This window comes from Balaenoptera ricei, chromosome 1 (genome assembly GCF_028023285.1).
Source record: "Balaenoptera ricei isolate mBalRic1 chromosome 1, mBalRic1.hap2, whole genome shotgun sequence".
NCBI lineage: Eukaryota > Metazoa > Chordata > Mammalia > Artiodactyla > Balaenopteridae > Balaenoptera > Balaenoptera ricei.
In genome coordinates, this window is record NC_082639.1 from 135,815,886 (window position 1) to 135,830,970 (window position 15,085).

Sequence of the window (15,085 nt, forward strand, 5' to 3'; positions counted from 1 at the left end):
GTTTGTGTCTTTCATCTGAAGCGATTACTCCATTAATAAAGATGCCTCAGAAAAGTCGGTGAGCCAGGCTAGCACTCTTGCACCTCTGAGGGTGCTGGACTGGGTTTGTACATCTTATTTCCTTAGAGAATATCTGTTTTTATTATGACCTTAACTATAAATACCTATATATAGGAGTAGGACTTTCTCTCACCCCACCCTCTTTTAATCATTATCACTTACGTGTAAACCACACCTCCCCCCACCCCACTTTTACTGAAAAAATGCACTTTAATTCCTAAGGAGAGTGGCTGTTCCTCGCCCTGAAGCCAGATTACTTCAGGAGGAGAGTTGAGGAGGGAGAACTCTTGGTGGACCTCGTGAAATTAACTAAATTCCATAATGTAAACACAGAAATCAACCATTTTTAAGCTGCCCCCCACCCCCAGCCAAAGGGAAAAAGAAACAACCAAATGAAAAAGTTCAAAATGCCTACCTTGATTTTAGAAGTTTCACGGGGGAAAATACCCAATGTTAAATTATTTTCTCAGCTACCAAATTATCAGAAACTTGTGGGTGGTTTCGTGGGAGGCTGAGACTTTTTTTTTTAATAAAAGGCAAGTGAATCACAGGCTACAAAATATGATCCTGATTTGTGTTGTTTCTAAGTATCAGATTTGTTCTCTCCCTTAATTTGACAGGCGTTCTCAGTCTCTCCTCCTGTAGATTCTGTCCTTCCCCTGATGACAAGCCAATAGTTCTTGGTGGGGTTGCATGTCTCCTAGAGCCCCAGGAGCCCTGTTGTGTCGGGGGAGGGGGGAGGGCAGGAGGGTGGGCAGAGACTGGGGTTGGGGGAGGGAGATTCAGAGAAAGTGAAAATATATGGGTTTATATAAACATATTTAAAGCAGTTTAGCAAAAGCTTTCTCGTTGAACAGCTTTAAGAACAATGTGAATGAAATCTTAGCAACTTGGTTAGTAATTTGAAAAGTCTATTAATGTATACTTGAAATTCTGTTTGTATAAAAATACATTTTCCTCTTTATTTTAACACTGTGTAAAAGAACATTATGCATGTGAGTGGTTTGAGAATTAAATGATTTAATATTCAGATTTGAATCTCTGTCTTTTCTGTATAGAGATTAATTCGTTTAAAATGTTTGGATTTTTTTAGTATGAGGGGATTACCTAGATTTCAAGCTCCCCCTGCCCTCTCAGGATGCCTACCATCTGTCAAGATGAAGCAGTGACATATCTCCCTTCTTCACTTTCTTGACCCAGATGTGTTCACTGGTAGAGAACAATTGAAAGCCTCATTTTACCAAATGCCCAACAGCATGTCTATCCATTTCTCCTTTCCTTGTCTTCATTTCAGGTGGCAAAGTCCATTTGTAATTGTGAGATATGGGAGTAGTTGTATTTATTTTTACTTCTATTCACAAACCAAAATAGGAAGAACTATAAAGGATAACATTTTAGTTAACACAAGGGTTGGTTACTCTGCCCATGAAGATAATAGTGTTCAGAGCAACTTCCCTGATAAGAACCAGGAAGGGCCTGTTGGCCTTGAAGGTCACTCTGCTGGGGTTCAGCGAACGGCCAGCAATGCCAATGACGGTACTTGCTGCTGCTTCACTGCCTTCCTCGTTTACCTGCAGGTCAAATAGGAAACAAACTGCTACATTAGCTACTCTGCAGCTCATTACAGGCAGGTAAATCATCCATGGACACAGCAATTCCTCAAAATGCCATTTGCTTTCCAGGTGAAAGTACACTTGGGTCAGGTTGGGTTTCCTCTGGAACCCTACTTTTAGCCTTTCTTTCATCCACTGAATATTAATGTAAGCACTTGTATTCATCCAAGCCTTGTGCTGAATAATAAGTGCCGGGGTCCATTCAGGTAATCTCTAAACCAGAAATCTGGATGTATACGAGGTTGTCACATTTCTGGCTGGCACCATTGTATATGGTATTGTACTAGATACTAAAAGACATTTTGACTCCAGATTAGAGCACTACAGTTGAGATAGTTTCACTCCTGGAGCATCAAGATCCCAGATACAACTACTGTAAGCAGCCACTCAGGAACTAGGGCCCATGAAAAGAGGAGGGTCCTCTGGCTGGATGAGATGAGTATTTCTTGGACTAATAGACTGAAGTGATGGTATTTGAACTTGCTGCTAAGTAGAACTGCACAGGTTTGGAGGGAGATATCTTTAGAAACTTTTGTTTGGGGACCCAGAATGTCACTAAAACTCTGTCCCTGACTCTAATGAAAGCACTTCAGATCCCTGAGTCTTCAGGAGCTGGTTGATGCTGTTCTCTCCCTCCCTCCTTCCTTACCACCTCCCTTCTGGCCATACTATCTATTTCATGATCATTCTAGTACTAAATTTATGAGCAGACTGGAGCTTTTGTAAGACCAGGATCCTTTTATTCGAATCAGATTCTGGTTTTTAATGGCTTCTCAGGAGATCTACAATCAGTTGGGGTGTGTGTATTGGGTTCCCAAGAGCCATGGAGGAGCCTTGCATCATTGTTTAGTGGGCTCAAGTAGACAAAATGAATGTAAACTTCTGCTTCTTAATAGTTACTCAAGGCCCTCAAGGAGGTCTGAGCTGACCACTTCTATTTGGGGTCCTTGGAAGAAGATTCTCAATCATAGTTAAAACCCTGAGGACTCATCTTCCCTTGCTGCCTTTCTAAGTGCTCTTTCTTCCATAATCCATATGGTATCAGTGTTGTTTTTACTTCCAAAACCATTAATCCAGTACTCATGTAAAATCCCCTGTTCTGACCTCAGTGTCTTTAAGATATATCCCTCTACTCTTGCTGTTGTCCTATAGGTCACTAACATCTATTGTTCTATGGATTATATTCCCACATTGAGGATTTTGTTGCCTAGCCCGTAGCCTTTCTGTCTATCCTAACTCCTGCCATCATGTGACCTAGACAATTAAAATGTCGTGGTAGGAGACCCATTCAATACTCTAACCTCTCATGTCTTTCATCTCATCAAACCCAATGAGCATTACCTTCACTAAAGCAAACCAGTCCATGGCTACACCTTGAACTTGCCATCTCTCAGAACATCTAGACTTTTGAGATTATAATTACATTATCCTTCTCTCAGACTATATAACCTTTGGTTTTTTTAAGCTATCACACTTCCTCACTCCCATTACAATTACTCTGACCTCCTCCTGTCCCTTGATCCCTCCACTTTCCTCCTAACTACATATTTCCCACTGAGCTTGGACTCTGCAACTATATTTACTAGCACGATGCCCTGAAACCTTTCTCTCTGACCACAATCTTCTTTCTTTGCAATTTCCTCAATCCTGTGACCTTCTCTAACATTGGCCCATCACATTTCCCTCATAGCCTGGTTCCCCCAAAGAATAATCTGTATAAATGGTTCCCAAACATGGTTGTGCATCAAAATTCCTTGAGGAGCTTTGTAAATATACAGATTCTCAGACCCCATCCTGAGTCAAGCTCCCCAGAAAGCTAATGCCATTGATCTATATAGCTCCGTATTTGTTTGAGAACCAGAAGTTCTAAAGGCTTTATACAGCTCTTACTCTAGTAAAGGGTTCCATGGACATCTTAGCTGGGGCAACACTAGGTTAAGCAATACTGAACCATTTTCTTCACTATGGAACTGCTCAGACGTCGGCACTCCAATGTGCATTAATTCTTGTTAATTTCCCAAGAAGAGGATATACATTTATTTGACCATCTAACGTTCTGTTACCCGCAGTGTAGTCTAGAGCTCTAGTTTTCTGGAACACACTTTAGGACATGATCTGCACTCACCAGCTCCCCTTCCTTACTTTCCATTTGCTCTTCAGCCATTACAACTAGGCATGTGCCCATACTGCACTGTCCAAATTCCTCAGGGAAAAGTCACCTCGGTCCCTTTTCAAAATATCTTCTTACTAGATGCTTTCCATTGTCTTAATACTCCTTCCTGGGTTTCCATTAGCTCATCCTCTCCTGGTTCTCCTCCTCTGAATGCCTTTGCTGGCTGCTTTTCCTGTGTCACCTTCCCCTTAATGTCTATGTTCCCAGGAGAGGTAGAGGATGGAGGGTGGAACAATTAGACCATGAGGGCTTCAATTCAGGGCTATATTGTAGCAGTCCTCGTGGAGGAGGGCGCTACAGGTTTGGGGTTTGAGGGACACTGGAATCATGCCTTTTTCCACAGCTGTCTCCTAGTGTTCACACATCTGCTGTCTACACTGTAAGAGCCAGTGGAGGAACAACTCCAAAGCTAGTAATCACATGAGATATTGATGTATTGAATAATAAAGCAGCATGAGAATAAAAAAGCAGCAGAAGAATAGAGAGCGAAGAGAGGTGTACTCACCTCAAGAAATGCCTTGTGGAATGCATCTGAGACATAGAGGTCGTTCCGGCCTTCTGCAACAATACCTAGAAGGAAGACCAGAGAAAGCTCTGTGAAATGGGAGAAAGTTGGCTTCAACCCACAGAAAGGAATTCAGTTTAAATTAAGAGGTCCTTTGGGGCTTTTTTGAAAAATAGAAAGAAATCCTGGACCCTCACTTAATGATACCCTGAAAAATAAATACATGTTAAAAATAATAAAGTACTTTGGGTTTATTCAGCCTGGCTCCTGTGAATTTAATCTCCTGCTTCAGCTCATGGGGGGTTGGGGGGTGGGGTGAACTCTGTTCTTAAAGAAAAACTCACTCCATCTGGTCGGAATGTCTTCCCTTCCAGTGTGGCAACACTTTGGGAGTGGTTTTCAGACTTAGTTTACAGACAGACCATTAAAGGTAAATCCAATTAACTAACGTTGTAAACTCCTTTTTAAAAAAGAGAGATTTTAGGGAATTCCCTGGCAGTCCAGTGGTTAGGACTCCGTGCTCTCACTGCCAAGGGTTCAATCCCTGGTCGGGAACTAAGGTCCCACAAGCCACACAGTGCGGCCAAAAAAAAAAAAGAGAGAGAGAGAGAGATTTTAATGCATATTTTTAAAGGATGGTGGGTTGGAAGAACCAAACCAACTTAACACCATTATCAAAGTATCAAAACTGGGAAGGGGGTGACTGTATCTGTCCATGTGACCTTAGAAATCACATGAGCCCTTTGGAATATCAGGTGAAGAAGGGCTATTACATGTCAGCGATGCCTATTTTGTGGGACCCGGATGTCCCTGGCTCTTAATCATATCTGTCTCCTTGCTCTGAATTTTCCGATGCTTTTCAAGTTCTTTTCTACCTGGTCCCATCTCTTCTATCAGTTACAGACTCAAAAGGTTCCAATGCCATATGGGCCTGTGGAGATCCAAGAGCCAACGTCCCGTTTTACAGAAGAGAAAATTGACACCTTGAGAGGGAAGGGATTTCCCTGAGTTAGCAGTAGAACCGGGATTAGAATCCAGGTGTCCTGATTTGCCCTTTTCTACTCTTTCCCCATCTCTTCCACCTTTGGTCAGACTTCTTTGGGGGCAGAGAGAGGAGGAAAGTCCTTCCTGCACTAACCTGGGAGCCTGGACTTCTCAGGGCTGAAGAGGTCCTCAAGGCCCATGTCTTGCAGCTGCTCCTTCACGCTGAAGCTGTCCTCGATGCGGAAGCGGGGCATGTGGACCACCAGCAGTGTCTCTGCCAGCTCATCTAGCCACTCCTGCAGCACCTCTGGGGTGAGTTCCTGTTCCACCTTGGTCAGGCTCTTCTCAAGCTTGGGCAGGATGAGCACCATGGTGATGTCATCACCCTTGAAGGGCAACTCAAGCACCTGGGTGCCCTCTGCCACGCGCCGATAGCGGAACTTGCCTTCCTGGTACATCATGAATACTGAACACGACTCCCCATCGACCTTGTAGAAAAGTTCCTTCCTTGTGTTCTCAGGGCTGAACTTTGACTTCCACAGGCCCTGGAAGAAGACGCCAGGTGGGAGAATCACAAAGCAATCACAAAGCAAGAAGACCAAAAACATCCGTAGGAGAATATTGACATGGGAAGTAGTCACAATATTTTATTACATTAATATGTAAGTGTAATTTTTAAGAACAAAGACTAGAGGGATATGCATGCAAAGGTCTTAACACTGACTGTGTCAGAGTGATAGAATCATGAGTCGTTTTTTTTTCTGTGAACTTTTCTGTATTTCCCAGATTTTCAGCAGTGACTATTTGCTTTTATAACAAGAAAAATAAAAACAAGAACAACCTACTGGCCTCTTTGCAAGCCTCTTCTGGAGTTTAAATCTAATTGCCTTTTGCTTTCTGCCTCCCACCAGCCTCTTTCTCAAAGGCCATCCTTCAAAATGCTGGGCTCTGTCCCTGATGAATAAAGCCAGACAGAGGTAATAACCCCAGGGGGTCATCTGGGAGTCCTGACGGGCAGAGAGTGAGGCCTGGCCAACTTTCTGTTCAAAGAAGGAGGGGATACAAGACACTCCTTTGACATTTCTGAGTTGTAATTATCATTCCTTGTCATCTTCTGGCTCTTTGATTTTGGGACAAGTCATTTAACTCTTTGAGTGGTGGTTCTTCATCTGTAAGATTAGGAGCTGGTTATCACTAATATTTGTAAGGATGCTTACTGTGTGCCAGGCACTGCTCCAAGCATTTTATGTGCATTAACTTAATCCCTTCAGTAACCGTGTAAGGTAGATGTATCATTATTACCATCTTATAGATGCAGGAGTTGGGGCATAGAAAAGTGTCAAGTACTGTCTGAATTTAAAAAAAAAAAAAAAAAATCCCACAAGGACTCAGAGGCAAAGAATATACAAATCAATTTTCACTGCAAAGTAAAGGAGCTGTTACAGTGGAGGATTACTGGACTGAATGTCAATATTATGACATAGTATGAGTGTGTTTCATGTTTCGTAATTGCAATCATTGTTGCTTTTGTTGTGGTCATCCATGTACAATGCTTGGTGTCAGTCGATTTATCTCTTGTAAAAATAAAATACAGTGTGTGTGTGTGAAAAAAAAAAAAAAAAAAGAAAAGTGTCAAGTAACTGCTCAAGTTTGCAGTCAGAAATGGAAGACTCAGAATTTAAATTAAGTAAACTGTCTGAGCAGCCCAAGTTCACATTTGTGATGTTATGAAGATCAGGACTAATAAAAGGCAAAGTGCTCCATAAATTGTAAAGGGCAGTACACATTGTAGAAATGCAACCTACTCCATTCTTAGGGTGAGGGACCCCCCAAGCAACAGAATAATTGACAACAGCAGTGACTGGCTAACCCCCTGGGCCCAGTGGGGGAGAAGAGTGTATCTGGAGCATGACCCGGGAAGGGCACAATTCAACCTGCGTTAAGCTGGAGGCCCTCCTGAGTATCAATGGTCTGTTTATTCCCAGTACCTTCTCCCTCATCCTTCCTAAATGTAATAAAGTTGGAACAGTCTTTAGAACTCTTGACTCTCTGAGTCTGCATGATCATGTAACAAGGCCTCTGCAAAGTTTGAGGTTAGTCTGGCATCAGGAGGTTCAGAAGCTTCAGGCAAGAGGAATTTTGAGTCACTGCAGAAGCTGCTCTAGATGATGGACAATATCTCAGCACTGAGGATTGTCTATAGACCCTGTCATTTTGTTCCAGATTTCAAAATGGAGTTAATTAAGGACAGGAGAAATCGTCACGTATATATGAGAATTTATTACCACGCACACCTTGCTGCTGAGCATGCTGGGTCTGTGAGTGTGTACACTTTGCCTTGGGCCCAGAGACACTACCAGGCCCCCTTTGGACCTCAGCCCAGTAGCCACAGCCCTAGACATGACTCTAGAGTCAGCAAATTTGTATTTTACCCAGACCATGCATGTACCATTTCTCAAAAAGATCTACTGACACATGCCCAATGGTATGAAAGAGGGTAAGCTGGAGGGAAAACAAGTCATCCCTGAGGTCTCTCCAGGGACATTTTGAGTACCTTGAAGTAAATGGTGTTGACCAGCACCAGGACAGTGAACTCATTGATGGCTTCTGGGGGAATGACATCAGTGATACGCCCTTCAGTCTTATTGGATATCCATTGGTTGATGGTCACTCTGGACTGCTCTGCATTTCCCTGAAGAGAACAGGAAACAAACCTACCCAACTGTGCTATTCGATTGGCTTCTCCATTTCCCCGTGAAGCACTTTATTTTGTCCATCATCCCTCTGCTCTTTCCCACCATTTGGTTAAGCCATGTCTCTAACCCAGATTGCGGAAACCTCACATATCTAGTATAGTGTCGTGAAGCTTCCATATCGTTAATAAATGGTACCAGAAGAAAGAGAAAGAAAGGAAAGAAAAAGAGGAAGAAATAAAGAAACAGAAGAGGAGAAAGATATAGTCTAAGAAAAGAAAACAAAATATTATCTTCTCTGACTCTGGAAATTTGAACTCTTATGAGTATTCATGAGATATGTTCTCTGGGAAGCTAATGAGTGATGCAGGAGTTAGGGGGAGGGCAGGAGAGATGCCCATGTGGTCCAAAAAGCTTGAGAAATACTGATTGAATAAAGTCAGTAGATTTCTTTGTTGCAGGACTTTTATATAACTTTTTCAGAGCAGCCTCTACAATCCAGAGATTACATTGATTTCTCAGGTTTCAAGCAAGAATACATATCCCAGGGGCTCCGACTTACAGTATTATGACACCTCCACCTGCTTCAACTACCATAGCAGTGTTAATTTGGATCCTGCTTCTCTATCTCTTTAATTTCTGAGCGGAGAAGAAGAACTCTGAGGTCAGGGATGACATCTGCAACTCACCTTGAAGTCCAGGGGCTGGAGCTTTGCTCCATATACCATCTCACTGATGTCCTGGTAGGTCTCATTGAAGGTAAGGGATTTGTCTCCAAAAAGACGGTTAGCTGATACCAACTCAGAGGATTTATTGGCTTTTCGATAGAGTCGGCAGTTCAGTTTGGCAAAGAAAAAGTGGATCTGATCAGATGTCTTCTCAGAGATGGTATCAAACTTAAAAACCTGTAGAAGCCAAAAGAAAATAGCGGTGGGTCTGGTAAAGCAGCCTGGCTAACATGGGTGACGAGCACAGTGCCAGTCAGCCCCTGACCAATAGTTGTGAGTCCCTTCAACACAGTGCCTGGCACAGCATAAATGCTCAGCTCGTGTTTTCTAGACGAATAAATGGATAAAAGAAGAAGAAAGGGTAGGAAGGAGAAAGAGAAAAAGAAACACAAAGAGACTGGGATACCACCCAAAGTCTCTAAAGGGCTCTAGACCAACACATAGATGTTCTCCTGGGTGTTCCAGCAAGGAGGTTAGGCAGAAGGGCTTTGGGTTGTACCTCCATCAGCTGCTTGAGGGTGTTGTCACAGGCACCCAGCTTGGTCATAGCAAAAGCTGTGGAGATACTCAGGGGTGACAGGAAAATGTTGTCCTTGTCATTCTTGGAGTCTGCCAGATGCTGATAGAAGGTGGTGGCAAAGTGGAAATTGGCCTTGGACAGTTCCCAGACCCGCCGGTTGGTGGCCTCGGGGATCTTCTGCTCTAAGCCCTCGCCCTCGGTTGCTTTCTTCTCTGGGGCACGGTAAATGCACATGGGATTCATGGGAATGTCCCGAGGCTTGGCTGTGCAGATGTCCTCCCCAGGGCTCCAATGACAGGTCACACAGCCCCAGAGGCCAATAATCAGCAAGGAGAGAAGACATACACTCCTATAGGGGGACAGAAAGCCGAGTTAAGCTAGGCTGAGAAATCACCTGTCCCACTGCCCACCACAGATTTGCCCCAGTAAAGCAGAGATTACCATCCCACCTGCTGTGGCCACGAGGAGGGCCAAAATCTTTGGAAAGTTCAAGGGCCCAGGACAAGTCCAGTCCTGGACTCCTTTCAAGTGGATAGTTTCACTTGCCTGGCCATAGTCATGTTGAAATTAGAATCAACTATTGCAGCAACAGAGGTTATTAGAAGTATTGTGTGCCCAAGGCCTCATGCTGGAAGATATAAAGAATGCAAAGTTTCCAACTGGTGAGATGGGACATGCACACAAGAAAAATGGCAGAGAACTTTAGTGCCCAATGAAAACTTAGGTCAGTTGGAGGAGACATTAACAGAAGCTGATTAGGGAAGGCCTCAGAAATAGATGGATTTTTAACCTGGATGTTAAAGGATTGGGAGGATTTTGATTGATTCAGCAGAGGGATTTCAGCAACATGAGAGGGTTAAGAAGGAATGAATGGGGCAAAGCCACAATCAATGTGCTGAAAACACCCAAGTCTCTAGCTCCAGCCTAATCCTTCCACTGAGTTCCAGACCAGTTGTTTGCTGGACAATTCCACCTGGATGTCCTGCAGATTCCTTAGTGAAATACGAGCAAACTGGACTCATAACTCTCACCCACACACGTTTCTCCTTCTGTGCCCTTCAACTCAGCAAATGGGACCCACAGGTACCTGAGAGCCACCCTGGATTTCTCCCTCTTACCCTTCTCATTAGTCACACCCTAGATTCTATGCATTCTGTTTCCTTGTTCTCTCGCTGCCTTAGTTCAGGCCCTCATCATTTTCTGATTCCTAGACGTTTTAGTAACTTCCAACGTGTGTTCGCTAAAGTAAATAAAACTAATTTCACTTTTTAAAAAAACGAGATCATGAAATTGACAAATTAGGAGAATTGGGACACCCAATTAAGTAAACCAAGAGATAAACTCTCTTGTAATGTTTTTGTAGATAAGACATGAGGGGCCAGGAACTTCCTGTGGCTGACTTGGGGCCCTAAGGTCTAGAGAGGGGAGTCTGTATGAGGGTACTGAGTCTTCTCAATCTTCCCCCAGCAGAAAAGCAGGTTATGCACGCAGTGAAGAAAGAACTCACCAAAGTGGTCTGCTGGGCAAGTGTGGGGCTGGCTGGAAGCTGGGGGCAGCTGAGGGGTACTTGGCTTCTTGCATGATCTGAAGTGAACCCTGCAGTCCTTTTAAGAACAGAGGCACAGAATGGGAGAGCAGAGGCACTGAGGGAGCTATGGAAGGCAGGGTGAGGAAGCAGAGAGAATCTTGCCACCCTTCTCCTCAGCTTGCTTGCCTCTGTTTCCCATTTTGTCCCTCAGCTACATTTGGAAATACAAGTGGAGGCTGAGGGGGCCCTAGGAGCTCTGTTAAGCACAAAGAAAAACCAAGGTGGTCAAGCCACAGCTTCACTTCTAGCTTCCTGTAAAACACCAGATCAAGAAGGGGATGTGTGTGATGTTGAGGGCTGCAGTCCTTTGTCAAAGGTCACTGAGACCTTGGGTGGGGGGATGGGGGATGTGACGGGGGTGGGGCAGGGGGGAATTGAGTGGAAGGAGGAGCAAAAAGGGAGTTAGGAGGTCCTCATAGATTAAATTTGCCCTCTTTTCAGATGTATGGCAGGCCCAGCAATTCCCCTTGGAGTATCTCCTGGACTGCTGTGAGGGCTGACACTGATGCAACGTCTCTGTACAAGGGAAGACATCCCCTTTGTTTCTTGGGTTACGAATCCAAGGTGTGGCTTAGGGAAAGGCCTTACCCCTAGAAGGGAGTCGGGGGGAGGGCACTTGGAATGACGTCTTCCAAACAAGTCTGATTAAAACTACCAGGGAGAGGGCCTGGTCTTCTTGAAGGTGTCGAGGTCATCCTGGTGAGTCCCTCAGAGGTCAGAAAATCCAGTGAGGGCATGCAAAGGGAAAGCTCACCCCTCTTACCTTTTTCCAGCAGCTACAGTTCCTATCCCATTGGAAAGCATGGTTGCTAATCTTCCACAGGTCTGGGCGAGTGGAGATAGTGTGGTCTGAGGCAATCCCTCTGAACTGGTTCTTTCCTCTAAATCTGGATGAGGTTCCAGAGGCTAGGATGGGGGATGGAGCTGGTGAGGAGGGGAGGCCTGAGGTCAAAGGCTGATGACCTGCTCCCAGGGTTAAGCAAAGTGTAGAGCCCAGTGCTGGTTAATTAGTAGAGAAGTTTTAAAGTTCAGTCAGGTCCAGAGAAAGAAGGTCCACCTTTCCTACCCATACTCCCTCACTTTCTTCTTCATCTCTATAGAAAAGGAAAAGGCGAACATGTTCACAAATTCAAACTTAGTCAGAAAATACCTAGCTGATGAGAACTTTGCAGGAATTTTTTTCTTTTTTCCTGGTTAACCAAACCAGGAGGTAGAAGATAGTCTATTTTCTATATAAATAAAATAATATATAACTAGCCAAGTTGAATGCCCGGAATGAGAGGTAGTCTTCTACCTCTCAGTGCAATATCCTCTTTCTCACAGGTTTTTAGGGAAAGAGAGAGAAAAGGAGCCCACGTTATCTAATCATAGGGGAGAGAAGAGAAATATTCTGAAACAGGTGCTACTTTCAGGCCTCTAAGAGCTGATGTGTCAGTGACCCAGTCAAGGACACACAATGGTTACACCTGTGTGTACAGTGGACTCATTCCCCATTCAGCCTTGAAGTGGTGGGAGGGGGCACAGGAGCAGGGGCCTCAGGGTGCTGCCAAGCACATTTCTAGGGTGGATGAGCTGGGAGGGAAATACTTCGAAAAATTCTCTTGGGGGATCAGGAGACAGGGTGGGGCAGGTGAAAAACATACATGCAACTACTGACATACTTCTAAGAAGCAAACAGAACGAATTATTTTTATTTATGCATATTGTTATTTTTACTTATTTTAGTTATTGGGGAGATGAAGTCAAACTAATGGAGATAAAGGGCGGGTTTATATTTATTTCCCTCTTCCTAAATAGCCAAAAACAGTATCATAAGGATTGCTGCAACTGTATTCACAGGATACAAGTATGCCACCTTCTGTGTGACTGAAGACTCCTTGAAGTTGGTACAGTCATAGGCATTCTAAAGAGTTCTTTATTCATCAGACAGGAAACCTCTACCTAGACTGAAGCTGCGTCTAAGTTCTTGACTGATTTAGACCCTGGACATCTCGAGGGCCCCTGTGTACAGTATGAAGTTACAAGGAACTGTCCTAAAAAGCCCCAGAATGGTCGGAGGCTCCTTGTCACTCCAGATTAAAGACAAGTGGAAAGTCTCCTATTCAACCACTTGTGTTCAGCAAACACAGGAGCACTACCTGAGTCAGCAGGCACTGTTCTAGGGGCTGGGAGCTCCAGACAGGAAGACGTGCAGTGATCACATGAAGAATCAGTATATAAAAAATAAATCGATAACATGTCAGTCAGGTGTTAATAAGGGTTACAGAGGAAAATACAACAGGGCAAGGGGACAGAAAGTGATGGGAGGAGGGAAGGAGGCTACGGTTGTAGAAAGGAGGTGGGAAAGGCCTCCCTAATAAAATGACATTAAGGGACCAGAGTAAAATGAGGGAGGGAGTCAAATATCTTTGGGAAGAGCTTTTCACACAGAAGAAACAGGAGATACAAAGATCCTGAGGTGGGAATATGCTGTTCAGACCTATTGTTGCAGAGATAAGCATGCAGATACCACCTGGCCAGGTAGTGAAGAACTATACATCAGGGGTTGTGTTTAATTTCTTCATCCATTCATTGAGTCATATGATCATTTAATTAACAAATGTTTAATAAATGCCTGTACGTACCGGGCATGGTTGGTGCTGGGCCCGGGGTTATAAAGATGACTTTGTCCTCAAGGAGCACCGTGCTTCATAGCAGACCCCAGACATGAAGATAAACATCCCAATCAATGCTACTGGCCATCTGACTCAAGTGTGTATAGGGGAAGGGGAAGGGCAGACAGGTGGGTCTGGTCCATGGAACTGGGGTCAGGAGAGGGAAAGATCAGGAGGTGATAATGTAAAAATTTCTTAATTTGCAAGACTAAGACACAAAGTCTTTTTATTTTAAAATAATTTTAAAGCAATAGAAAAGTTGCAAAAATAGTACAAAATATTCTTGTATACCCTTCACCCAGATTCCCCAAATGTCACATTGTTAACATTTTACCACATTTGTTTCTTGCTCTGCTTTTGGTATTCCTCTTTCTCTCTCCCTCTCCCTCTCTGTTTCTCTCTCTCTGACTCCCTCTCCCTATTATTTTTCTGTACTGTTTGAGAATAATTTGCAGATATAATGCCCTTTTACCCTTATGAAGAGTGAGGTTCCTAAAAACAAGGCTATTCCCTTTTATGACCACAGTACAAGATCAAAGATAGGAAATTGACAGTAATATAGTACCATTTTCAAATCCATAAATCATATTCTAAATTCGCCAAGTGTCCCACTAATGTTCTTTATAGCAGTTGTTCTCAAAATTTTTGGTCTCAGGATCTCTTTATAGTCTTGCTAAATAACATCTAAATATAATTATTTAAATAGTTTATATAAAATAGTTTTGACTTCATGAATACACTGAAAGGTTTTGCGGACCTCCTTGGATCCCTGGATCACACTTTGGGAAACATTTCATAGCCCCCAAAACTCCACTCCCCCCCACCCCCCATTTCCTGGTCCAGGGTCACATTGCATTTAATTGTCATGTCTCTTTGGTCTCATCTAGTTTGGAATCGTTGCTCTCTTTTGTCTTTCATGACTGTGGAATTTTTTAAGAGTACAGGCCAGTTATTTTTATTTTTACTTTTAAAATTAATTAATTAATTAATTAATTTATGGCTGCACTGGGTCTTCGTTGCTGCGTGCAGGCTTTCTCTAGTTGCGGCGAGCGCGGGTTACTCTTTGATGTGGTGTGCGGGCTTCCCATTGTGGTGGCTTCTCTTTGTTACAGAGCACTGGCTCTAGGCACGCGGGCTTCAGTAGTTGTGGCACGCGGACTCAGTAGTCGTGGCTCTGGGCTCTAGAGCGCAGGCTCAGTAGTTGTGGTGCACGGGCTTAGTTGCTCCACAGCATGTGGGATCTTCCCAGACCAGGGCTCGAACCTGTGTCCCCCGCCTTGGGAGGCGGATTCTTAACAGCTGCACCACCAGGGAAGTCCCCGAGCCAGTTATTTTTGAAGAACGTCTCTCAATTTGAGTATATCTGAGGTTTCCTCAGGATTAGATTCAAGTTACACTTTTTTTTGTTAGGAATACTAAAGAAATAATATTGTACCCTTCTCAGTGCATCATATCAGGAGGCGCATGATATCAATTTGCTCCATTACTGGTGATGTTAATTTTGATCACTTGGTTAAGATCAGGACTGCCGAGTTTCTTTCTCTGCTGTAAAATTACAATATTTCCC

At 43.7% G+C, this 15,085-nt stretch overlaps 1 protein-coding gene across 1 annotated transcript; it reads right to left on the reverse strand.

The window, feature by feature from the left end:
* Window positions 1-1,454: 1,454 nt before the first annotated feature.
* On the reverse strand, window positions 1,455-11,668 carry SERPINC1 (serpin family C member 1). The gene is made up of 7 exons (XM_059903617.1): window positions 11,628-11,668; window positions 9,256-9,625; window positions 8,718-8,933; window positions 7,890-8,027; window positions 5,490-5,880; window positions 4,352-4,416; window positions 1,455-1,631 (listed from the first exon to the last, which is right to left on the reverse strand). Exons 1-7 carry the CDS (start codon window positions 11,666-11,668, stop codon window positions 1,455-1,457), a joined length of 1,398 nt encoding a protein of 465 aa, XP_059759600.1.
* Window positions 11,669-15,085: the final 3,417 nt, after the last annotated feature.